General features: G+C 38.0%; 1 protein-coding gene across 2 annotated transcripts; it reads right to left on the bottom strand.

The window, feature by feature from the left end:
* Window positions 1-1,778: 1,778 nt before the first annotated feature.
* On the bottom strand, window positions 1,779-24,764 carry LOC131955505 (intraflagellar transport protein 172 homolog). Of its 2 annotated transcripts, XM_059319650.1 has the most exons (50): window positions 24,590-24,764; window positions 23,872-24,015; window positions 23,422-23,534; window positions 23,207-23,312; window positions 22,873-22,952; window positions 22,639-22,726; window positions 22,239-22,453; window positions 21,981-22,104; window positions 21,533-21,628; window positions 21,129-21,341; window positions 20,784-20,887; window positions 20,568-20,653; window positions 20,323-20,387; window positions 20,140-20,187; window positions 19,919-19,984; window positions 19,599-19,700; window positions 19,303-19,439; window positions 18,951-19,058; window positions 18,757-18,841; window positions 18,538-18,630; window positions 18,340-18,417; window positions 18,050-18,130; window positions 17,805-17,900; window positions 17,507-17,578; window positions 16,558-16,636; window positions 16,147-16,267; window positions 15,890-16,034; window positions 15,571-15,660; window positions 14,676-14,773; window positions 14,052-14,187; window positions 13,736-13,852; window positions 12,565-12,707; window positions 12,063-12,221; window positions 11,503-11,683; window positions 11,010-11,119; window positions 10,483-10,497; window positions 9,139-9,274; window positions 8,054-8,152; window positions 7,833-7,942; window positions 7,661-7,724; window positions 7,357-7,446; window positions 7,034-7,150; window positions 6,584-6,694; window positions 6,205-6,420; window positions 5,578-5,637; window positions 5,102-5,200; window positions 3,539-3,692; window positions 2,349-2,440; window positions 2,119-2,196; window positions 1,779-2,082 (listed from the first exon to the last, which is right to left on the bottom strand). In XM_059319650.1, the coding sequence occupies exons 1-50, from the start codon at window positions 24,626-24,628 to the stop codon at window positions 2,071-2,073; spliced, it is 5,271 nt and encodes a 1,756-aa protein (XP_059175633.1). In that variant the 5' UTR covers window positions 24,629-24,764; the 3' UTR covers window positions 1,779-2,070. The 2 variants fall into 2 exon arrangements, with proteins under 2 accessions (XP_059175633.1, XP_059175634.1); XM_059319651.1 differs by lacking the exon at window positions 10,483-10,497 and having other exon boundaries at window positions 1,779-2,196.
* Window positions 24,765-24,933: the final 169 nt, after the last annotated feature.

Here is a 24,933-nt window from a genome sequence, read left to right as displayed (position 1 = left end):
ATATTTTATCTAGTTTAACCTTGTGTTCTGCCACAACTGTGTTCGCTTATTAAAGGTTGTATGTAGATTGGATGAGTGTTAATTACAATAGTATCACTAGTTTTCCCTAGACATCGAATTCGAGCCCTAGTGTGTCGTTGTGTTAGTGTTCATCCATTTAGGCCGTAAGGCATTTGCATATGACCCCGAAAAAAGAATCCGGGGACGTTCACCTTCTATCTGGCTGATAGATAGGGGACGTTACACCAGAAACATACACTTGTCTACATAATTCACAGACCAACAAACATACACTTGTCTACATAATTCACAGACCAGCAACCATACACTTGTCTACATAATTCACAGACCAGCAACCATACACTTGTCTACATAATTCACAGACCAGCATCCATACACTTTTCTACATAATTCACAGACCAGCAACCATACACTTGTCTACATAATTCACAGACCAGCAACCATACACTTGTCTACATAATTCACAGATCAACAAACATACACTTGTCTACATAATTCACAGACAAAAAACATACACTTGTCTACATAATTCACAGACCAGCAACCATACACTTGTCTACATAATTCACAGACCAGAAACATACAGCCTACATTTGTCACACACAGGCACCGGTTCACTTTCTAAGCTGAGCTGGGGCTCTAGACAATTCACTTTCTAAGGTGGGCTGGGGCTCTAGACAATTCACTTTCTAAGGTGAGCTGGGGCTCTAGACAATTCACTTTCTAAGGTGGGCTGGGGCTCTTGACAATTCACTTTCTAAGGTGAGCTGGGGCTCTAGACAATTCACTTTCTAAGGTGAGCTGGGGCTCTAGACAATTCACTTTCTAAGGTGGGCTGGGGCTCTAGACAATTCACTTTCTAAGGTGAGCTGGGGCTCTAGACAATTCACTTTCTAAGGTGAGCTGGGGCTCTAGACAACTCACTTTCTAAGGTGAGCTGGGGCTCTAGACAATTCACTTTCTAAGGTGGGCTGGGGCTCTAGACAATTCACTTTCTAAGGTGAGCTGGGGCTCTAGACAATTCACTTTCTAAGGTGAGCTGGGGCTCTAGACAATTCACTTTCTAAGGTGAGCTGGGGCTCTAGACAATTCACTTTCTAAGGTGAGCTGGGGCTCTAGACAATTCACTTTCTAAGGTGAGCTGGGGCTCTAGACAATTCACTTTCTAAGGTGAGCTGGGGCTCTAGACAATTCACTTTCTAAGGTGAGCTGGGGCTCTAGACAATTCACTTTCTAAGGTGGGCTGGGGCTCTAGACAATTCACTTTCTAAGGTGAGCTGGGGCTCTAGACAATTCACTTTCTAAGGTGAGCTGGGGCTCTAGACAATTCACTTTCTAAGGTGGGCTGGGGCTCTAGACAATTCACTTTCTAAGGTGAGCTGGGGCTCTAGACAATTCACTTTCTAAGGTGAGCTGGGGCTCTAGACAATTCACTTTCTAAGGTGAGCTGGGGCTCTAGACAATTCACTTTCTAAGGTGGGCTGGGGCTCTAGACAATTCACTTTCTAAGGTGAGCTGGGGCTCTAGACAATTCACTTTCTAAGGTGAGCTGGGGCTCTAGACAATTCACTTTCTAAGGTGAGCTGGGGCTCTAGACAATTCACTTTCTAAGGTGAGCTGGGGCTCTAGACAATTCACTTTCTAAGGTGAGCTGGGGCTCTAGACAATTCACTTTCTAAGGTGAGCTGGGGCTCTAGACAATTCACTTTCCACACCAACGAGACATAAAATACGACCAAAAACGTAAAAGCATTTTCTTTCAAGTTTATTAAATAAATGTACAAACATAAAAAACGTTTCCAAAGCAATGTTTCAACAAAACTATTCTCATTAACCTTTAGACAAGAATCTGTTCTGTGGCTGGTTTAGGGTAACGTGACATTCAAATGGTGAATCCAACAGTTAGAGAACATTAAACAATATAAATTTTTTATAACAATATTGGAGAGGGACGGATATTTTATCACAGATGTTTGACTTGTACAAGTAATTTACAATGTAGTGGCCACCTTTATGGGGCTACTGGAGGGAATGGGTGGGTTGAATGGACTACTGGAATGACAAGTTTGGGTTGGGTGTGGCCCCCTACTGGAATGAAAAGTTTGGGTTGGGTGTGGCCCCGCACCAGTTGCCAATAAACTTGAGGGTGTCTTGTAGTTCTGGGCTGTGGGACACCTGCAAGTAGAGAAATTGTCCTGGTCAGTGACAGGTGTCACATTACTGTCACCCTGACAGCTGTCACATTTGTCACAAACACAGTTGCAACAAGTGCTAAAATATTTATGAAAATGAAATGTTACAAAGGGTGTCTCCTGGTCAAGCCTTACCTTGGTGGCCATGAGGAGCTTGTTCCAGTCTTCTTTGTTGGCTACTTTGTTTGGGTTCTTGAACTCCAGTTTGTTCCTCAACACAGGGTAACCTGCAGATAGGAAGGGGTTAATTTTACTAGCTGTGCAACATAACCTGCAGACTGTGAGGGGTTAATTTTACCAGCTGTGCAACATAACCTGCAGACAGTGAGGGGTTAATTTTACTAGCTGTGCAACATAACCTGCAGACAGTGAGGGGTTAATTTTACCAGCTGTGCAACATAACCTGCAGATAGGAAGGGGTTAATTTTACCAGCTGTGCAACATAACCTGCAGATAGGAAGGGGTTAATTTTACTAGCTGTGCAACATAACCTGCAGATAGGAAGGGGTTAATTTTACTAGCTGTGCAACATAACCTGCAGATAGGAAGGGGTTAATTTTACTAGCTGTGCAACATAACCTGCAGATAGGAAGGGGTTAATTTTACTAGCTGTGCAACATAACCTGCAGATAGGAAGGGGTTAATTTTACTAGCTGTGCAACATAACCTGCAGAAAGAAAGGGGTTAATTTTACTAGCTGTGCAACATAACCTGCAGATAGGAAGGGGTTAATTTTACTAGCTGTGTAACATAACCTGCAGACAGTGAAAGGTTAATTTACTAGCTAAGCAAGGGAAACATGTATGGCACAACCTTGAAAAACAAAACAAAATTATGGCCCACCCATCACGACAGTTAGAACAAAATTATGACCCACCCATCACAACACAGAACAAAATTATGACCCACCCATCACAACACAGAACAAAATTATGACCCACCCATCACAACACAGAACAAAATTATGACCCACCCATCACGACACAGAACAAAATTATGGCCCACCCATCACAACACAGAACAAAATTATGACCCACCCATCACGACACAGAACAAAATTATGACCCACCCATCACAACACAGAACTAAATTAAGACCCACCCATCACAACACAGAACAAAATTATGACCCACCCATCACAACACAGAACAAAATTATGACCCACCCATCACAACACAGAACAAAATTATGACCCACCCATCACGACACAGAACAAAATTATGGCCCACCCATCACAACACAGAACAAAATTATGACCCACCCATCACGACACAGAACAAAATTATGACCCACCCATCACGACACATAACAAAATTATGACCCACCTGTAACGACGCAGGGCATAGACCTTATGCCTGTATCCATGGCAACCAGAGAAGCCTCATATGTCCCCCTCTCATCTTTAGGAAGGATTTGCTCCACTTTCCTGTCCATAGACACAGCCAGCACCCATTCTTTCACCTCCTCGTGTTGCTGGCTCTGGGGGGTCAAAACATGGGGCATTTAAAGGTTGGCTCAGGGGGTCAAAACATGGGGCATTTAAAGGTTGGCTCAGGGGGTCAAAACATGGGGCATTTAAAGGCTGGCTCTGGGGGGTCAAAACATGGGGCATTTAAAGGCTGGCTCTGGGGGGTCAAAACATGGGGCATTTAAAGGCTGGCTCTGGGGGGTCAAAACATGGGGCATTTAAAGGCTGGCTCTGGGGGGTCAAAACATGGGGCATTTAAAGGTTGGCTCAGGGGGGTCAAAACATGGGGCATTTAAAGGCTGGCTCTGGGGGGTCAAAACATGGGGCATTTAAAGGCTGGCTCTGGGGGGTCAAAATATGGGGCATTTAAAGGTTGGCTCAGGGGGTCAAAACATGGGGCATTTAAAGGTTGGCTCAGGGGGTCAAAACATGGGGCATTTAAAGGTTGGCTCAGGTCAAAACATGGGGCATTTAAAGGCTGGCTCTGGGGGGTCAAAACATGGGGCATTTAAAGGCTGGCTCTGGGGGGTCAAAATATGGGGCATTTAAAGGTTGGCTCAGGGGGTCAAAACATGGGGCATTTAAAGGCTGGCTCTGGGGGGTCAAAACATGGGGCATTTAAAGGTTGGCTCAGGGGGTCAAAACATGGGGCATTTAAAGGTTGGCTCAGGGGGTCAAAACATGGGGCATTTAAAGGTTGGCTCAGGGGGTCAAAACATGGGGCATTTAAAGGTTGGCTCAGGGGGTCAAAACATGGGGCATTTACTGGTTAGTTCTTGGGGGGTCAAAACATGGGGCATTTAAAGGTTAGTTCTTGGGGGGTCAAAACATGGGGCATTTACTGGTTAGTTCTTGGGGGGTCAAAACATGGGGCATTTACTGGTTAGTTCTTGGGGGGTCAAAACATGGGGCATTTACTGGTTAGTTCTTGGGGGGTCAAAACATGGGGCATTTACTGGTTAGTTCTTGGGGGGTCAAAACATGGGGCATTTACTGGTTAGTTCTTGGGGGGTCAAAACATGGGGCATTTACTGGTTAGTTTTTGTGTGTGTGGGGGGGGGGGGGGTGTCAAAACATGGGGCATTTACTGGTTCGTTTTGTTTTTGGGGAGGGTGGTGGTGGTGGTCAAAACATGGGTTATTTACTGGTTAGTTTTTTTTTTTGAGGGGGGGTGTTCAAAACACGGGTCATTTACTGGTTGGCCCTTGGGGTTCAAAACACGGGTCATATAGTGGTTGGCCATTGGGGGAGGGGGGATGGTTTAAAACATGGGTTATTTATAGGTTGGCTTTGGGGGAAGGTGTTAAAATCTGATAGCAATGGGGGTTAAAATATCAGTCAATAAAAACAGACGGAATTAGCTTTCCCTGCCCAGACAGCAACCTACTCTAGCCCAGCTAGTCAACAGCAGCAGACTTACAGTGAGGTAAGCTTTCTCTGGAATTGGGATCTCAAATGGAATGTCTGTTTCCTGGAAGTCACTGTGGTCCAGCATGTCCAGTGTTCCTTCTTCCATGGCCTGCAAGAGCATCAAGCATGTTTATATCAGAGGGATATCATCATATGGATACAACCATTGAGTCACTACCCTCCACCCCCACACCCTTCAAACAAGCTGATCATTTGCAAAGGTGAAAAGTAAATTTTTCTCGTCACTTTATGTGTAGTCAGTACAGTTGCCAGGTATTTTTATAATGTTTCAAAGATGGCTAAATCTTAAAAATTAAAAAAATTGATTTTTTTCTACTTCACCCATGCCTCTGAAGAACACAGTAGAACTATCGTTTTGTGTGGAGCTTTATAATAAATGGTGTAAGTAGTCTCTTTAGCTCAAAACTATTCCTGATAACAAATCTAAGCTCCAATAAACTAGTGGCTAGAGGATGGGGGTCTCACCTCACTGATGTCCAGGTATCTGTTGAGGAAAACAAAGGCCATGTTCTCCCATCCTAGAGACTGAAAGTAAAACATTTCAAACCACATGTTAACATTTCAAACTATATATAGACAAATGAAATTTTATAGAAACATTTGACATTTTATATAAACATTTGAAATTTCATTCAAACATTTCAAACTATATAATATGTTTTAAAATTTCACAGATATTTTGAATTTTATTTCCTACAAACATTTATTTCACATTAAGGTTTTTTTTTAAAAAAATCAGTTTCATAAATCTATCATCTTATACAAACCTGGCTTATTTTTAAAAATTACCAGTCTTCAACACTTAAATGCATAATTTTAAAAACAATATTTAATTTAAGTTGCAGCATTCCTAACACTCTTAAACAAATGTCAGCTTACCTTACACATCATTCCTGCCTCATAGAAAGCCTTATCAGACAGATGAGGTCATCTTACCTTACACATCATTCCTGCCTCATAGAAAGCCTTATCAGACAGGTCAGCTTACCTTACACATCATTCCTGCCTCATAGAAAGCCTTATCAGACAGGTCAGCTTACCTTACACATCATTCCTGCCTCATAGAAAGCCTTATCAGACAGGTCAGCTTACCTTACACATCATTCCTGCCTCATAGAAAGCCTTATCAGCAGGAACAACGTCAGTGTGACGCAGCAGGGAGACTGACAGCTTGCCTGCGATGCTCTCCAGCGAGGGCTGGGCCTGGGCTGCACACCGCACAGCGTAGTAGTGAGAGATGAGCAGCATCTTCTCAAACTCCTCGTGGTACGGCCCATTGGCCTCGGATGTCTTGCTGATGTTTTCACACTAAAACAACAACATGTGTCAACACTTCAAGAGGGGAAAAAGTCTCTATCGTCAATATGGCAATTAAATTATTAACAATTTTGTTATTAAAACTTGTATAATGCAGTACATGAGGAAAAAGGTTGATTTTTGTCTGCGTATAATTAAATTAAAATATCCTTACTAAATCATACAGCATGTCCCTTAACTCTGCCCAAGACCTGTATGCTTCAGGCTTACTCATCTCCCTTTTAACTAGAATATCTGTAAATATCCTTTTGTATATGTTGTAGTTCTGTGAAAGAAATAACATTTATAATACTACTGTTAGCTGAGACCAAATGAATTGTATTAAAATATTCTCAAATATGGGTTAACCATTGCATATTTTAGTACATTTTGAGCAGAAAACGTCCTTTACTTCAGAAAGAGAAAATTAATAGTAGTGGGTTATGGGATTGATAGATTGATATAAATGCCACATAGAACAAACATTGTTTTTAATTTATAGCACAACAGTTGTTGCAAAGGACCACATACAATTAAATAAGTTGTAGTTATTTTTTGGCAACATTGTTGCAAAAACCTGGTCATTAATTTAGCAGCATCAGTTAGTCAACCATTTCAAACTTGCCTGTGAGTTGGCAGGTGTTCCATGTTTAGCAAAAAGGTCAAGGGCAGCTAAAGAGTTGTTGTTCTTGATGAGGTGGGTAGCATACAGTGCAATATATTTATGGAGAATCTTGGGGTTCTGAAACCAGAGCAGCAACATGTAAAATCTGGAAACATTATAACAGATACCTGACTTAAACGTGGACTTGTTGGCTTAGTTGTAAACACTTTTTAAAAAGTTTATTTTACTTTACTTAAAAACTTTTATTATAGCCAAATGTTGGTCATATTTATTTTCCACCAAAGTTAGTTTGACCAGTCAGAGAGGTAGAAAGCATCTGCTACCTTTTGTTGTTCAGCTGTCTGGATACATTTGGTCCACTCTCCTTTCTCTGCAAACATGTCCAGTGCCCCAATGATGTCCACTGTCACCAGCTGAGGTTCAAATTAACAAATACACATTTTTAAAGTTGTGTACAAATGTTGGACAATAGATTTTCTTTGAACAGGGAAATTTTTAAAGGAACCATTTTTTTAGAGTTGTAAAACTATTTGTTAAACTGACAAGCGAAATGATTTATGTAACAAAACACAAAAACTGTAAAAGGCAGTTATTTTAGTTAAAGAAGGAAAGAATATTGATACACACATCATCAGCTTTTCCTTGATTACGGCAGAATTCTTTGTACTTTTCATCCACATAACTTTCAAATCTGAAATATAACTTCTTGGTATGTATTCCGTTTATATTTGTCTTGATACATTCACTGTATATATTAATGCATCTATAAAAGATGCAATTATTTAAAAGAGACAATTACCTAGGGTCCATTTCTTTGGCCACTTTTTTAGCCTTATTCCAGTCTCCAGCAGTTATCAACATATCTACTCCTTCTTTCACCATGTCTATACTTAGAAACAGTTCAGCTGCCTGTGGATGGTTGGTGTATGTTCAAATACTCAGTAAATAAAACACATGAAGCCTATGACAGTGAATAGGTACCTACATACAGCAGTGCTCAAATAAAACAGAAAAGCTTACAGAGGCATGGCACTTGATCTCTGCCAAACGAGGTCCTACAACCTCTACCACCATTTGAGCTTTTTGGTTGTCAAGAAACTTGATGGCAATGTCACCAGCCTAGGGAGGTCAAGACATAATAGCTGTAAGATTCTGGGAGGTAAATCTAAACACAGGACACAATGTGCAAGTAGATCTAAACACAGGACACACAATGTGCAAGTAGATCTAAACACAGGACCCACAATGTGCAAGTAGATCTAAACACAGGACACACAATGTGCAAGTAGATCTAAACACAGGACACACAATGTGCAAGTAGATCTAAACACAGGACACACAATGTGCAAGTAGATGTAAACACAGGACACAATGTGCAAGTAGATCTAAACACAGGACACAATGTGCAAGTAGATCTAAACACAGGACACACAATGTGCAAGTAGATCTAAACACAGGACACAATGTGCAAGTAGATCTAAACACAGGACACAATGTGCAAGTAGATCTAAACACAGGACACACAATGTGCAAGTAGATCTAAACACAGGACACAATGTGCAAGTAGATCTAAACACAGGACCCACAATGTGCAAGTAGATCTAAACACAGGACCCACAATGTGCAAGTAGATCTAAACACAGGACACAATGTGCAAGTAGATCTAAACACAGGACACACAATGTGCAAGTCAATCTAAACACAGGACACAATGTGCAAGTAGATCTAAACACAGGACACACAATGTGCAAGTCAATCTAAACACAGGACACAATGTGCAAGTAGATCTAAACACAGGACACACAATGTGCAAGTCAATCTAAACACAGGACACAATGTGCAAGTAGATCTAAACACAGGACACACAATGTGCAAGTAGATCTAAACACAGGACACACAATGTGCAAGTCAATCTAAACACAGGACACAATGTGCAAGTAGATCTAAACACAGGACACAATGTGCAAGTAGATCTAAACACAAGACACACAATGTGCAAGTAGATCTAAACACAGGACACAATGTGCAAGTAGATCTAAACACAGGACACAAGTCATAAGAAACTCTACACACATGAGACACAGGACCAGGTAAAGACTCCATACCTTCATCAGACATTTCTCAACAATCTTCAGGTCTGGCACTGTGTCAGGTGTGACCTTCAGGTAACACTCTACAGCCCTCTGATGTTCACCTGAGGCCTCCCACTCCCTAGCCTGTCTGACAATGGCCTCCGCCCCTCTGGTCGACAAAACAAACACTGGTTCAAATCTTAGTTACACAGTACGTGACAACAGAAACAAACACTGGCTCAAATCTTAGTTACACAGTACGTGACAACAGAAACACTGGTTCAAATCTTAGTTACACAGTACGTGACAACAGAAACACTGGTTCAAATCTTAGTTACACAGTACGTGACAACAGAAACAAACACTGGCTCAAATCTTAGTTACACAGTACGTGACAACAGAAACACTGGTTCAAATCTTAGTTACACAGTACGTGACAACAGAAACACTGGTTCAAATCTTAGTTACACAGTACGTGACAACAGAAACAAACACTGGTTCAAATCTTAGTTACACAGTACGTAACAACAGAAACACTGGTTCAAATCTTAGTTACACAGTACGTGACAACAGAAGGATAAATTATGACAGACAGTACCACACATTATTTATTTAAATATATTTAAGCATATATTCTGTCTAATCTCAGGGGTAAGAAATATTTGCTTTAGCAGTATTAAATTTCTAAAAGTAAAAAAGATAAACAACAGTTATAATAACATTGGATAATTGTAGTAACCTCCTTTAGAAAAAGAAACTACACTTATAGATATGATGGTATTTAATAGTATTTAAATTTTCTAATTAAAGGGAAATAGATTTTGCTGCTTGAATCTCAAATGTGTTCACTAGAATTTTATCTATTTATAAAGCAGCTGTAAATAGCAAATAATAAAGCATAAATATTGTAAAGCTTTTATAAAGTTAACAGTGACATATTATATGGGCTGATGATCATTTTGTGAATATTAGAGTTTAGCAAATTGTGTGTGAAAGCTGTGTAGAAAAAAATATTGCAATAAAGTTTTTATCAACATTAAAAAATAAATATGTACATGGCTTTTACAAAAAAAAAACAAGTAACAAACAAAAAGTAGGATCACTTGATATTATGACATTAACTAAGTTTAAAACAACAGAGCAGGGGATAGTGCTATTCTAGTTCAAATGCTGAGTAAGCATAAAAAAAAAGAGCTTCAAGTATATAATAAATAAAATAGAAGTGTATTACAACATTGTCATTAGTTTAAATAAATAATATGGACAGGCTAGTTTAAGTATATAACTAAAACTTTAAAAGTTAGAGATACAATGTTACAAAGAGTAAAAAAAAAATGAGCATAGATTATGATGAGAACACAGCAAGCCGATACTCACCCTCCCCCCTGTGATCTGGTAGGGCAAAGAAAACTAGTGGCTCATTGTGGGCTCAAATATATAACAAGCTGTTTCACATTAGCACAAAACTAGTGGCTCATTGTGGGCTCAAATATATAACAAGCTGTTTCACATTAGCGCAACAAATTTTATAAATTGTTTTGTTTTGCCATATAAAGTTTCTAGTGCTGTCAATGTTGACATAATTGCCAGCTGAAGTTTCTAGCGCTGTCAATGTTGACATACTTGCCAGCTAAAGTTTCTAGTGCTGTCAATGTTGTCATACTTGACAGCTAAAGTTTCTAGCGCTGTCAATGTTGACATACTTCCTAAAGTTTCTAGCATTGTCAATGTTGACATACTTGCCAGCTCAAGTTTTTAGTGCTGTCAATGTTGACATACTTGCCAAGTATTCTAAAGTTTCTAGTGCTGTCAATGATGACATAATTGCCAGCTAAAGTTTTTAGTGCTGTCAATGTTGACATACTTGCCAGCTAAAGTTTCTAGCACTGTCAATGTTGACTTACTTGCCAGAGCGTGTGACCGCCTCCCTGTCATATTCATCTTGCAGCTGCTGCAACTTGTGAGGCAAATATTCCTTACACACACGTAGAGCATCTTGCCACATCCCACAGTCCTGGTAGTGGTACAAAAAACATCTGACTTCATAAGCCGTGTCATTTGAACATTGAATCTCCCAGATTCGTAAAACCCATTCAAAACTTTTTATAAAGTGATCCAAAATTAAATCTTAATTAAAAATTAAAACTTAATATTTTAAGAGCTTAAATTTTTCAAAACTTTTCAAAATTTTTCCTGAGAAAACTATCCCAAAATAAGTTAGAAGCAAAAAAAGTTTTTCTTAAAATAAACATTTATTTTTTTACAGAAGCTAAAAGTGTCTAGTGAGTCACTGATTGTATTCATGAAACACTTAAGAGCTGTCCAAGGAAGCGCAGAAGCCAGGATGATTTAAAACCCAGGAAGTAAGGAAGAGATAGCCTGGTGTAGGGGGCCCACCTTGTAGAACTTGACAGCCAACTCCGGCCTCTGGGCTCGCAGCAAATACGACTCAGCTTTAGCAAAATCTTTTTCCTCAAAAGCAAACCGAGCTTGTCCAACCAAAACGTCAGCCACAGAGTCAGGGTCATGTGACTCCGCCACACGCTGGGCAGAGTCCCAGTCTTGATTGTGAACATACCTAAACATTTGGTAAACACCATTAGATGCATTACGTGTTTAGTAAAGTACGGAATAAAGTGTTGTCATTAGATAAAATAAATGCTTGTTATATTTCTAACTAAAATCAGACTTCTCTATAAACCAACCAGACTTCTCTATAAACCAACCAGACTTCTCTATAAACCTACCAGACTTCTCTATAAACCAACCAGACTTCTCTATAAACCAATCAGACTTCTCTATAAACCAACCAGACTTCTCTATAAACCAATCAGACTTCTCTATAAACCTACCAGACTTCTCTATAAACCAACCAGACTTCTCTATAAACCAACCAGACTTCTCTATAAACCAACCAGACTTCTCTGTAAACCAACCAGACTTCTCTATAAACTTACATGAGTACAGCTTCTTTTGGTCTATGTGCCTTGATAAACTCTTGTTCAGCTTCCATAAACTTCCCCTCATCTTCTAGATACATGGCATGCTTCAGGTGAACATCAGGCAGTTTCTCTTTCATAGCAATGGTACACAGTTCAAAGGCAAAGTCAAAGGCACTAATTGGACAGATAAACCATTTTGTCAGATCATTTAGACAGTTAACTAGTCAATTCAATGCTACCATCTGCTACATGTGCTACATGCTACTCTACTGGTATATGGTCATATTGGCTCCAGCAATACCTCCCCCCCCCCTTCATGGTTTGGACATGAAGGGCAGTTGGGTCAAGAATCAGCCAACCTTTGAGAAGCCAGGGTTCCAAACTACTGACTTTTGGGTCAGCAAGCGTGCACTCTACTGCTAGACCATACCACCCTGCTACTATACTATCTACTGTATGTGCTATCAGCTACTGTATGAGCTATGAGCTATTGAACTGCATGTGCTTCTGAACCCACCAGTTTTCTGCAGCGTAATCTATAGCAGCCTCAAGCAAGCCAAATTTGTTGAGAAGTTTGACAGCAGAATCCCCTCCTAAACTTTTAGCCCACAGGTAGGCCACTTGTTTGGCTGCTTGCTGTCCACCTTGAGCCTTCGCCACCTGTAGAGTTCACACATCAATCATTAACTGACCTCTATATTACACAGACAACAGTTATAGTTCAAACAGCCTAGCTTAACTGTTATCACTGCAACACTATTAAGTTATGTCAATTTTTAACCATCAACATAGGATGAGCCTAAATTAATAACTATAATAGCTTCATCCATATATCTTATACATATTATACTTACTAATGTTATACCTTTTATACTTATTTATGTTACATGCCATACTTACTCTATGAGCCTCGTCCCACATATCTTGTACTTACGTCCCACATAACCTGAACTTACTCTATAACCCTCGTCCCACATATCTTGTATTTATGTACCACGTAACCTGTACTTACTCTATAAGCCTCGTCCCACATATCTTGTACTTACGTCCCACGTAATCTGTACTTACTCTATAAGCCTCGTCCCACATATCCTGAACTTACTCTATAAGCCTCGTCCCACATATCTTGTACTTACGTCCCACGTAACCTGTACTTACTCTATAAGCCTCGTCCCACATATCCTGAACTTACTCTATAAGCCTCGTCCCACATATCCTGTACTTACTCTATAAGCCTCGTCCCACATATCTTGTACTTACGTCCCACGTAACCTGTACTTACTCTATAAGCCTCGTCCCACATATCTTGTACTTACTCTATAACCCACGTCCCATATATCTTGTACTTACTCTATAACCCACGTCCCACATATCCTGAACTTACTCTATAAGCCTCGTCCCACATATCTTGTACTTACTCTATAACCCACGTCCAATATATCTTGTACTTACTCTATAACCCACGTCCCACATATCCTATACTTACTCTATAAGCCTTGTCCCACTTATCTTATACTTACGTCCCACATAACCTGTACTTACTCTATAAGCCTCGTCCCACATATCCTGAACTTACTCTATAAGCCTCGTCCCACATATCTTATACTTACGTCCCACATATCCTGTACTTACTCTATAAGCCTCATCCCACATATCTTATACTTACGTCCCACATATCCTGTACTTACTCTATAAGCCTCGTCCCACATATCCTGTGCCCTGTACATGTTGACTGAAGCCTTCCAGTCTCCCCCCTCCAGGAAATGATGTTCAGCTTGCCGGAAGTTTCCTTCACTTTCAAGTTCCTGAACAAAATTTAGACCAAATAAAATGTCTTCTTAGTTAAAATGATCACAAGCCAGCTTTACTCTCCCCAACCTATCAGATCTGGCTGGACCAGAGTGCCAGAACTGAACTCAAGACTTTCAAGGTATTCACAATGTGCTCTACTACTCAACCACACTGTACCAAATACAAAACAATGCAACAAAATGTGAGTCCAACCTTGGCTAAATGAAGGTGGGTGTCTGGGACTAGACTTTCATGGTGAGCTTTAACCAGTCGGATCATGTCGCCATACATTCTCTGTTTCTTGTACATAGTGATGGCCAGGTCTGGTTCTTCGACTGCCACATACAACCTGAAAGTCAACAACAGTTACATCCCCTGCCACATACAAAAGTCAACAACAGTTACATCCCCTGCTACATACAACCTGAAAGTCAACAACAGTTACATCCCCTACTACATACAACCTGAAAGTCAACAACAGTTACATCCCCTGCCACATACAACCTGAAAGTCAACAACAGTTACATCCCCTGCATAGATAACTTTTTACTTTTGGAGATAGAATTCAGTTTTCCTGTACATCAACCCAAGAAACCACTGACCCCTCAGTATAAAGTTTTCGTGTACATCAACCCAAGAAACCACTGACCCCTCAGTATAAAGTTTTCCTGTACATCAACCCAAGAAACCACTGACCCCTCAGTATAAAGTTTTCCTGTACATCAAACAAAGAAACCACTGACCCCTCAGTATAAAGTTTTCCTGTACATCAACCCAAGAAACCACTGACCCCTCAGTATAAAGTTTTCCTGTACATCAACCCAAGAAACCACTGACCTCTCAGCCTCTCTGAACTTCCCTTCATCCTCCAGCTGTTTGGCTTGGGCAATGTACAGGTTTGATACATCTTCTCCTTTCATGTAACTAGCAGCCAACTGGGTGGAATCAAATTATTATCATGGAAAATGTTTTCCAATTGTCTAGATCATAGATGACAGACATCCTTAAGACAGAAGATGACAGACATCCCTAAGACAGATGTTGACAAACATCCCTAAGACAGTAGTTGAGAGACATCCTTAAGACAGCAGTTGACAGACACCCCTAAGACAGCAGTTGACAGACATCCCTAAGACAGCAGTTGACAGACACCCCTAAGACAGCAGTTGACAGACATCCCTAAGACAGATGTTGACAGACATCCCTAAGACAGATGTTGATAGACACCCCTAAGACAGATGTTGACAGACATCCCTAAGACAGATGTTGAGAGACATCCCTAAAACAGATGTTGACTGACACCCCTAAGACAGCAGTTGACAGACATCCCTAAGACAGATGTTGACAGACATCCCTAAGACAGATGTTGACAGACATCCCTAAGACAGATGTTGAGAGACATCCCTAAGACAGATGTTGACTGACACCCCTAAGACAGATGATGACAGACACCCCTAAGACAGATGTTGAGAGACACCCCTAAGACAGATGTTGAGAGATACCCCTAAGACACAAGCTGTCAGACACCCCAAAGACAGATGTTGACAGACATCCCTAAGACAGATGTTGACAGACATCCCTAAGACAGTAGAAGACAGACATCCCTAAGACAGATGTTGAGAGACATCCCTAAGACAGATGTTGAGAGACATCCCTAAGACAGATGTTGACAGACATCCCTAAGACAGCAGTTGACAGACACCCCTAAGACAGCAGCTGAGACAACACTTACCTTGTGTGCCTGCTCCCATTGGCCGGCCTTGTTGTACATGTCCACAGCCTCTCTAGTGCAGCCCGCCTCCACAAAAAACTTCTCAGCCATCTGTCAACAAACACAAGTCAGCTGATCAATGAAGACTCAACAAACCAAACAACAAACACAAGTCAGCTGCTCAATGAAGACTCAACAACCCAAACAACAAACCAAGAAATAACATTTGTGCAGTAGTGGGAACAAAGGGAATTGAAAGATGATCTCTTACTTTTTAAAATTAGCTTGGCAGTGAAAAAAAAAAGTTAGATTTGACAAGACAATAGAAGAAAATGTAAACCTGATACTCTCCTATAGAGGCGTAATGTTCCCCAATCTTCTTGTAGTATCTGGCTGCCATAGACGAGTCCTGTATCTCCAGTATCTGTACAGCCTTGGCCCACTGTCTAGAGTTGATGGCGGCCTCCACAGCTTTTGTTGTCGCACTGAACATAGGAAATTATTTATTTTATCTGTTACAAAACATTTATTTAAAAGGCTACATCTTAATGCAGGTCACATTAAAAAGCATTGCAAAAAAGGAGAAAGTGGCCTTACCCAGCCTCAATGAAATGATTAATGGCAGCATCCAGCTGTTTCTGTTGCACGAGGTAGTCTCCGAACTCTTCCTCCAGTTTCACAACTTCACTGGGAAAGGCATGACGTGCCAAATCAATGGCTGAAATTTTAAAGTTTTTATTTCAAATAATTGTGTAATTCACTCTATTTACTGCACTTAATGCTAACTGGTCTTAGCTAAATACATTAAAAAGCTGATTTTTCTACAAAATAATTTACCAATGTATTTTATCAAAAGTTAAATGAATGTTATCACCATGAATTTTATAAACAGCAAAAATTAATGTTATATGAAAAAACAACTCTGTGGTCAATATGTGGCCGACTAATCATGAACAGAGTTTAAGACAGCAGTACAAAATGTGAGAGCTGTAAGATCAACCACTGTACCTCGTCTAAACTCCTTCCCCTTCTTGAAGCAGTCCATAGCTCTTTGGTAGTCTCTAATTTTCTCATATAAGTCCCCGGCCTGAAAGTAGTCATTTAAAGGGTGTCAGACACAGGGCTTAAAGAGGTTAAAGCACTCTGTTAGCACAGTGTAACACTGACCACACTGTAGGTCTCACATCTTAAAGTGATCTAAGCACTTTGTTAGCACAGTGTAACAGAGGACTGACCACACTGTAGGTCACACATCTTAAAGTGATCTAAGCACTTTGTTAGCACAGTGTAACAGAGGACTGACCACACTGTAGGTCACACATCTTAAAGTGATCTAAGCACTTTGTTAGCACAGTGTAACAGAGGACTGACCACACTGTAGGTCTCACATCTTAAAGTGATCTAAGCACTTTGTTAGCACAGTGTAACAGAGGACTGACCACACTGTAGGTCACACATCTTAAAGTGATCTAAGCACTTTGTTAGCACAGTGTAACAGAGGACTGACCACACTGTAGGTCTCACATCTTAAAGTGATCTAAGCACTTTATTAGCACAGTGTAACAGAGGACTGACTACACAGTAGGTCACACATCTTAAAGTGATCTAAGCACTTTGTTAGCACAGTGTAACAGAGGGCTGACCCAACTGTAGGTCACACATCTTAAAGTGATCTAAGCACTTTGTTAGCACAGTGTAACAGAGGACTGACCCAACTGTAGGTCACACATCTTAAAGTGATCTAAGCACTTTGTTAGCACAGTGTAACAGAGGACTGACCACACTGTAGGTCACACATCTTAAAGTGATCTAAGCACTTTGTTAGCACAGTGTAACAGAGGACTGACCCAACTGTAGGTCACACATCTTAAAGTGATCTAAGCATTTTGTTAGCACAGTGTAACAGAGGACTGACCACACTGTAGGTCACACATCTTAAAGTGATCTAAGCACTGACCCGATCAAAAAGTTCTGACTTGATGAGGGCGCCTGCAATCCTGGCTATCAGGTCTGAGTTGGTCATTAGTTCCTGTACAACAAAAAATATTAACGAGCCTTAATTAAATTAAAACTAAAGTCAAGGAGAGCATCAGATGTTATGCTGAGGTATCATATATTACCACCACTGTCATCTAATGACTTGTAGCTATAAATATAACATCCCAACATAAAACTATAATACTGTTATAAAAATGTTAAACTCCCCTCCTGACATAAAAATGTAAAAATTCACCTCCCAGCATTAAAAAACTTACCTCCCGACTAGAAGCTAATCGCGCAGCTCTTGCAGGCAGTCCAGACTTCATATAAAGATTAATGGCTGCCATGTAGTCTCCTTCACGTTCCTTCAGCTAAAAATATTACTTTTTAATTTATCACACAAGCAAATGATCAACATCAAATAACTATTTTAAATTATCCAATTTCAAACACAATTCATAAGCACTCAATCTTCTAATAAAAAAAAATAGAAAATTAAAATACGACTAGCAGCGTTTACCTCCCCTGCCCTTTCTTCCTGCCCAGTCTCCATCAGCCATTGGTTGTAACTCTTCTTGAGGGTCTCAAGCTCTGGGTGGCTCTGGTAAAATGGTGGGGAATTTTTCATGAGAAGGGCTTAAGGGTTGTTATGTCATGCAGTAACTTATGGTAAAATGGTGGGGAATTTTTCATGAGATATTCTTAGAGGCTTGTTATGTCATGCAGTAACTTATGTAATATTTCACATTAAAAAAAGCTATTAAAAACTGTACTTTAGTTGTCAATTTAGAGACTGAAAGAGTTCATTACCTTAACATCAGCCACCTCAATAGCCTCATCCCACATGTGCATCTCCTGGTACATCTCAATGGCTTCATTCACATGATTCTAAGAGACATTCAACAAGGCTAATCACCATCACATGATTTTTAGCAAACATTCAACAAGAATAGTTACAATTAGTAATATAAGCCTAGAGATAATTTTGTATACAAGTACTAAACTTACTCCTTCCAAGTAAATGTACTCAGCTTCTTTAAACTTTTTCTCTGAGATTGCAAGTCTTGCTCTGACTTTATAATGCTGAATGCCATCGCCTCCCTATACATTGCAAAAATTTAATTGCTTATTATTATTTTCAAAACAAAAAAAATATAAATTGTTCATGCTTTTACACTAAATGAATGTGTGTTTAGTTCCTCTACACAAATAAACCAATGTACCCACCACTTGTCTGGAAACATCCTCAGCAATCCTCAATGTCTCCTTCAGATATCTGGCTTTTGCAACATTGCCCAGTGCAGCATAGCATCTACAATATTCAGGACAAAAAGCTTTGGATTAAAACTTTCTATTACACCATTTATAGTATAAGAGTAGATGAAATAAATGCAAGTATTCTTAAAAAGATAGAACTAAACCTCTCAGCAATGTGAAGCTGTCTTTCTTCAAGCGCCATCTTGCTCAGTGTTTTCCACATGGCCTCAGTCTCAGGAGACATCTCCAGGGTTTCCAGGAAGGCAACAGCTCTTCAATGACAGAGGTAATAAAGTTTTAGAGGGTTTTATAATTATCTAGTTGCAGCTCTTCAATGATAGAGGTAATAAAGTTTTAGAGGGTTTTATAATTATCTGGTTGCAGCTCTTCAATGAGAGAGTTAATTAAGTTTCAAAGGTTTTATAATTATCAAATTGCAGTATCTTTACGATGGAAAAATAATTTTAATTTAATGAACATCAATACAACTGGACAGTTTTGACAGCAGAAACCAACCTAGCATAATCTCCGTCATCAATAGCAGTACCAAATTCAATGAGTCCTTCATCCAGAGTGTAGGCCACTGTGTTCACACCTTCACTGACGAGGACATCTGTTCTCCCCTCCTTCCTCTCTAGATCTACTACATCTCCCTAACCACAAACATTTTTAACATTAGTTCTTTGAAGACAACAATCATAGCATGAAAAACAAAAGTAGCTTAACATTTCATGTACATGATTAAAAAGTAATCAGTAAAAATATTGTATTTTTGGACCCATTTAGCTGAGTAGATAGATTTGAAATCTTACTTTGATAGGGACCATAGTGACCCTCTCAGGTGACTCAATATTGTACCACACACACAGGTTGCCTCTGTTCTGACCCACCACAACATCACTGCCTGGGACCCACTGGTGACACAAGTTAGGGTCATGAAATGGTGAGCAGTAGAGTATAGACAAAAACAAAAATACCCTCATTTTAATGTCATCATGTGATAGTAAAAAGTACAGAGTGTAGATAAACATAGCTACTCTCATTATAACTCCATTTGATCATGCTAAACAGTACAGTATGAAAATAACAACAAAACTACTCTCTAACAAAATATCAAAACAAAAAAGCTCACCTGCACATAGGTGCAGTAATTCAAAATACTGTTTTTTTGCTGTGTGTCAATGTCATACAGATGTAACTGAAATAGTTTAAAAAGAAAAGTAGGCATATAATTTTTTAATCATACATATATTTTAGGCAGGTATAACATTAATAGATTAAATTTTTAAAATCTTAAGTTTTTAACATCATTTTAACAACATAAGAAAAATAACATGCAGATTGATAAGTTACCTTAAGCTTGTTATCCCTGTACAACAACTTTCTTCCAGTCTCATTCAGCTGAAGTGTAAATAATTTGCAACATTTTATAAGGATATATTATAATATACTGCTATCAATTAAATATTCACATATTGTTTAAACTGATTATGATATCAATTAAACAACTGAACGTGAGAAAAAACAAGGACTTACCTCAAGCCAATCAATCCTGCTGTCATGGCTAACTTGTGCTATATTTAGTCCAGTTCCTATGTCAACTGTTGATAAACATTTTAAAATATGTCAACGGCCTCCTACCATAGTGTACATTTTGTTACCCTCATAATAGTATAATTAAAATAGTTTGTGATGTATGTTTAAAATGTATGCTGCTAATACAATGCTTGTGACAAAAGCCATCATGATGCAAGTGACATGTTTCTGAATAAAAAACTTACTTATTGCAACTGTTTTTAAATCCAGCAAGTAAGCCATTTTCTTGTTGTCTTGGACACCTTTCTGTTTTCTCTCATTCAGTCTGACGCTGTATAGATAGTTGCACAAACATTAAACATACATAAACAAGAAGATAACAGATTAGATGATGTGTGAGGTTCAACAACTGTTTAGCTAGAGTTATCAAACAACCAGCTGCTCTAAGTCATGTGACTGACCTGATGAGATGAGGGTTCATGAACTCTGTGCGGACACACCCTAGCACCTCATTAGCACCATACTCTATCAAAGCCAGCTCTCCAGCATTGAAAATCATGCAGACCTAAAATAAAATAAAATATTGAACATTATTCAACTTAATTTATATACTTAATGTATACATTTTTTAAGTGTATTTTTTTTTTAAATTAATATTTATAAACGTAATGTTCATATTTTTAAAAAGTTTATATTTTAAAAATATTGTATCAGTATTATCTAGACCACAGTAGCTACTGTCTTTGAGTTCCTGATAAAACAGATTTTGCACAGGTAGAAGATTTAAAATTAAAATGGTCACTCACATTTTCATTATCAAAGTAGTACTTCTCACTTCCTGAGCCTTGCCAAGGGACTTCACTCAGTTTGGATGTCATCATGTCGCCCAGCAGAAGTGTGTCAGATGTGTGAGCCACCAGATAGCGGTCTTTACCCATAATCCTGACTTCATCAATCTCATAACCATAGTGAGACTTGAGCATGACTTTGGTGTTGTTGGACAAGTTCCTCACAATGGCCTAGATACAACATACAAGCTGGTAATTGTTTGATCTCATCTACATGTATTAAGTGATATTATAAAATATTTTTTTTTACACTTTCAGAATTGTATAACAAGAAATATATTAAAAAACCATTCATAGTAAAAAATTCCACTTTTGAAAAGCTTGCAATAATTTTCATGTTCACCAGATGAAAGACAACTTACTTGACTTGCTCCCACATGGGTGATTTCAAATTTGTTTTTATACAACGTCCTCTTCAAACAGCAGTCAAATATTTCAATGCCACCACAGAGAGTACCCTGGTTGCAATACACATTATATTATTCATATGGTTTTAATTGAGCAAACAAATAAGTTAGGAATAATTATTTTGGTACTGAACAAATAAAAATAAATAATTGCTTTTAAAAACATTCTTTGAAAATTAAAATATTATCATGAAAATAATTTTAACTTTAATACCTGTATTAAAAAACATAAACTTATGAAACTATTGGCTCAGAGGAATAAGTTGCACTGGAGCAACTGTTGAATTTATAAATAAGATTATCTTTTTTAATACTAAATTACTAAAATTTAAAACAACAATGTGTAAATGGCTTCAACAACTCAGTAAATCCTAAAAACTGGCCTGTTTCATGCAACACTTACCACAACAACTCTGGATCCATCTTTCTTCCAAGACAGAGCTGTAACAGTGTATAAATTTGGGATTTCTTTCAACTTTGGCTCTTCCCACACTTGTCGACGAGGACTCCAATTCAGTACTCTCAATCTGAAATGTAAAAATAAAAACATAAATTAAAAGCTGCAACAATATAGTAAACATGTATAATCTTATGTTTTAAAAAGCTCAGTCATCAATGACAGGTTACCGTATAAATGTTTAAAATGTTTAAGACAGCCTACTTGTCAAAACTCCCAATGACAACATTCTGGCCACTGGGTGAGCACACAGCCACAGTAAACTCATGCTCATCATAGTCCCTGCTGAAGTCAAAATGTTGAAAACTTCGCCCATCTCTGCCATATGATATGATACGTTTGTCACAGCCTGCTGCCACTATTGCATTCTGGGAAAATGCTAAAGCATATGGTGGAGAGGGGTGGGTGGCAATTTTACCCTAGACAGAAAATGTAATAAAACATATTAGTACATAAAAATATTTACAATAAAGCATTAAAGAATGGTATATACATGTTTAAGTTTTAAAAAAATAAATCAAACCCTTATAACTAAGAAATTATTTAGATTTTACACGTTCGAATGACAAGCATAAATGAGTTTTATTGTCATAAAATGATGTACCTGAGAATCACCCGTTCCCTCATCATCAAAGAAGTAACGAATAATTGAGCCATCAGCATGTCCTGAAAGGATTCCTTTTCCAGATGGGCTGCCAAAGATACACACATGATAAGTAAAAAATCCAGCTATACAAACAAGATCATATAATGAATGATCACCAGAATGGTTTCAGGTGATTTAAATAAGTACCGTGTAGGCCTACAATAAGATATAAAGTGACCAACATCAACTTACTTGCAGGCCAGGGAAACAACATAAGATTCTGTGCCATATACTGTTGCTGATTTGTTGGTTCGAATGTTTGCTGAACGTACCTATAATATCAAATTACTTTTGTAAGACTGCAAATAGAACTCATAAAACACCACCGCAAACAAAGTTTGAATCATGATTTTAAAAAAAAAAAGTGTCTCAAGTTTTACTACCAGTTTCTAACACATTAGAAAATTAAAGAACATTACACATTGATATAAGACTGAATGTTTGTAGTAAATATTTATATTATTAAACATTTTTATATGACCCATTTGTATATATGACCTTTGAATTCTAGAAATGTATGACTCACCTTTCCATCAGCCAGACCACAAATAATCAGTTGGTCTGGTGGCCAAATCAAACAAGTCACTGCACTCTGCTGTACGAATTTGTTACAAATCACTTTCTTCTCTCCCCTATAGAATTCAGTAATAAATATAAATAAATTTAATACCATTTATTTGAAAAATAATGTAACATAAGCCTACTAATTTCTATCTAAGGGAAAACAAAATAACTACTTACCATTCATCACCAATCTTGTAAACATAGATAATGTTGTCAGTTTGGCCAACTGCAATTTTTGATGAATCACTTGAAAAGGCTAATCCTTTTACTGTGTAGCTTTTTTTTCCATACTATATACAATGATATTTAGAGTACATTATATTTAAAAGAAATTGAAATATTCTAACTTATTTATTGTAAATATTTTTAAATATGCAGTATACTGTTAGCATAAAATTTACTTTTATTATTATTATTGCAGGTTTAAGTTAAAATATAAGTTTTCTTAAAAATTTAATTGATAAAAATTAACAAAAACAATTTTAGAAATAGAGCAGTAGGCCTTGCGACTTTTAATTCAGATTTTGCATTTAAGAGACTTTGGATTGAAACAATTAATAATAATTTTTAAAAACTAATAGCTTATCTTCCACCAATCAATATAGAGCAACATGAATCAATGCTCACTTTGGAGTCAGCTGGTTTTAGAGAAAATTTGTCTCTCTTCTCTCCTTGTTCATCAAACAGTAAAATCACTCTGTCTGAGGTGCACACAGCTAACTTCTGATTGTTGGGAGAAAATGCTATTGCACATATTTTGGCTGCACCATCCTGGAAAAAAATATCATGAGTTTTAAATTTGTAAAATATCTAATTTTGTTACTTAATAATAATATTACTACATCATACATACTTTTACTATGCAGTGGATTATCTGGTTAAAGCAATAACCCCTTTAAAGTTAACAAAAAAATGATCTAACCAATAACAGAAACAACTTAAAAATAATTTTAAATAGGTATACAACACAACAACTTAATAAGTCCTAGTCTACTCTAGAATTTGATCTCCAACAAGTACATCCATCTGACACATCTGTAGTTAAACCTAGTGTAGCTCAGTTTCAATGAAATTCTAGATCTACTACACCACTAGATCTAAAGTGTAGCAAAAGTCTACAACGTATAGATCTAGTTCTAGTAGTAATATTGGTAATTAGATCTAGAATTTGATTTAGGAATCTATCTAGTATCTACTATCTAGAATCTAGGTTTTAAAATTTTATTTCAGTTATTCAGTTCTAATCTAACTAGAGATCTACAATCTACTAGATCTAGATCTAGTACTAGAATTAGAATCTAGATCAACGTTTCTGTCTTGTCTAAGTTTCAATCTACATTTTTACCATGGGCGTTAAAAGGGTTTTCATATGCTTTAACTGCATTCTGAAAGTGTTGATAGTCCGTTATAACGGACAATAACAATTGTTATCCAGCTAGATCTAGCTGTTGTTGAAAATTTCACAAAGTTTACTTAAACGTTAGTTCACATAGACGCGCACTTGCTGGAATGTTAGCAACGGATGTCATTTAACTTTAGCCTTGTTTTCGTATATTATGAATGTACATTATTTATTCTTTATAATAAATCTTGACATTTAAATTATATTTGCGTTAGATATTTATTAATTTTAATATCAAGATTTTTCATAGATTTTTAAAAATAAAATAATAAGGACATTATAAAATG

Source organism: Physella acuta, unplaced genomic scaffold (genome assembly GCF_028476545.2).
Source record: "Physella acuta isolate Inbredline_101_S28 unplaced genomic scaffold, ASM2847654v3 ptg001070l, whole genome shotgun sequence".
Lineage (NCBI taxonomy): Eukaryota > Metazoa > Mollusca > Gastropoda > Physidae > Physella > Physella acuta.
The sequence above is the reverse complement of the archived record's forward strand: the minus strand, read 5'-3'. Positions and strand labels throughout refer to the sequence as shown.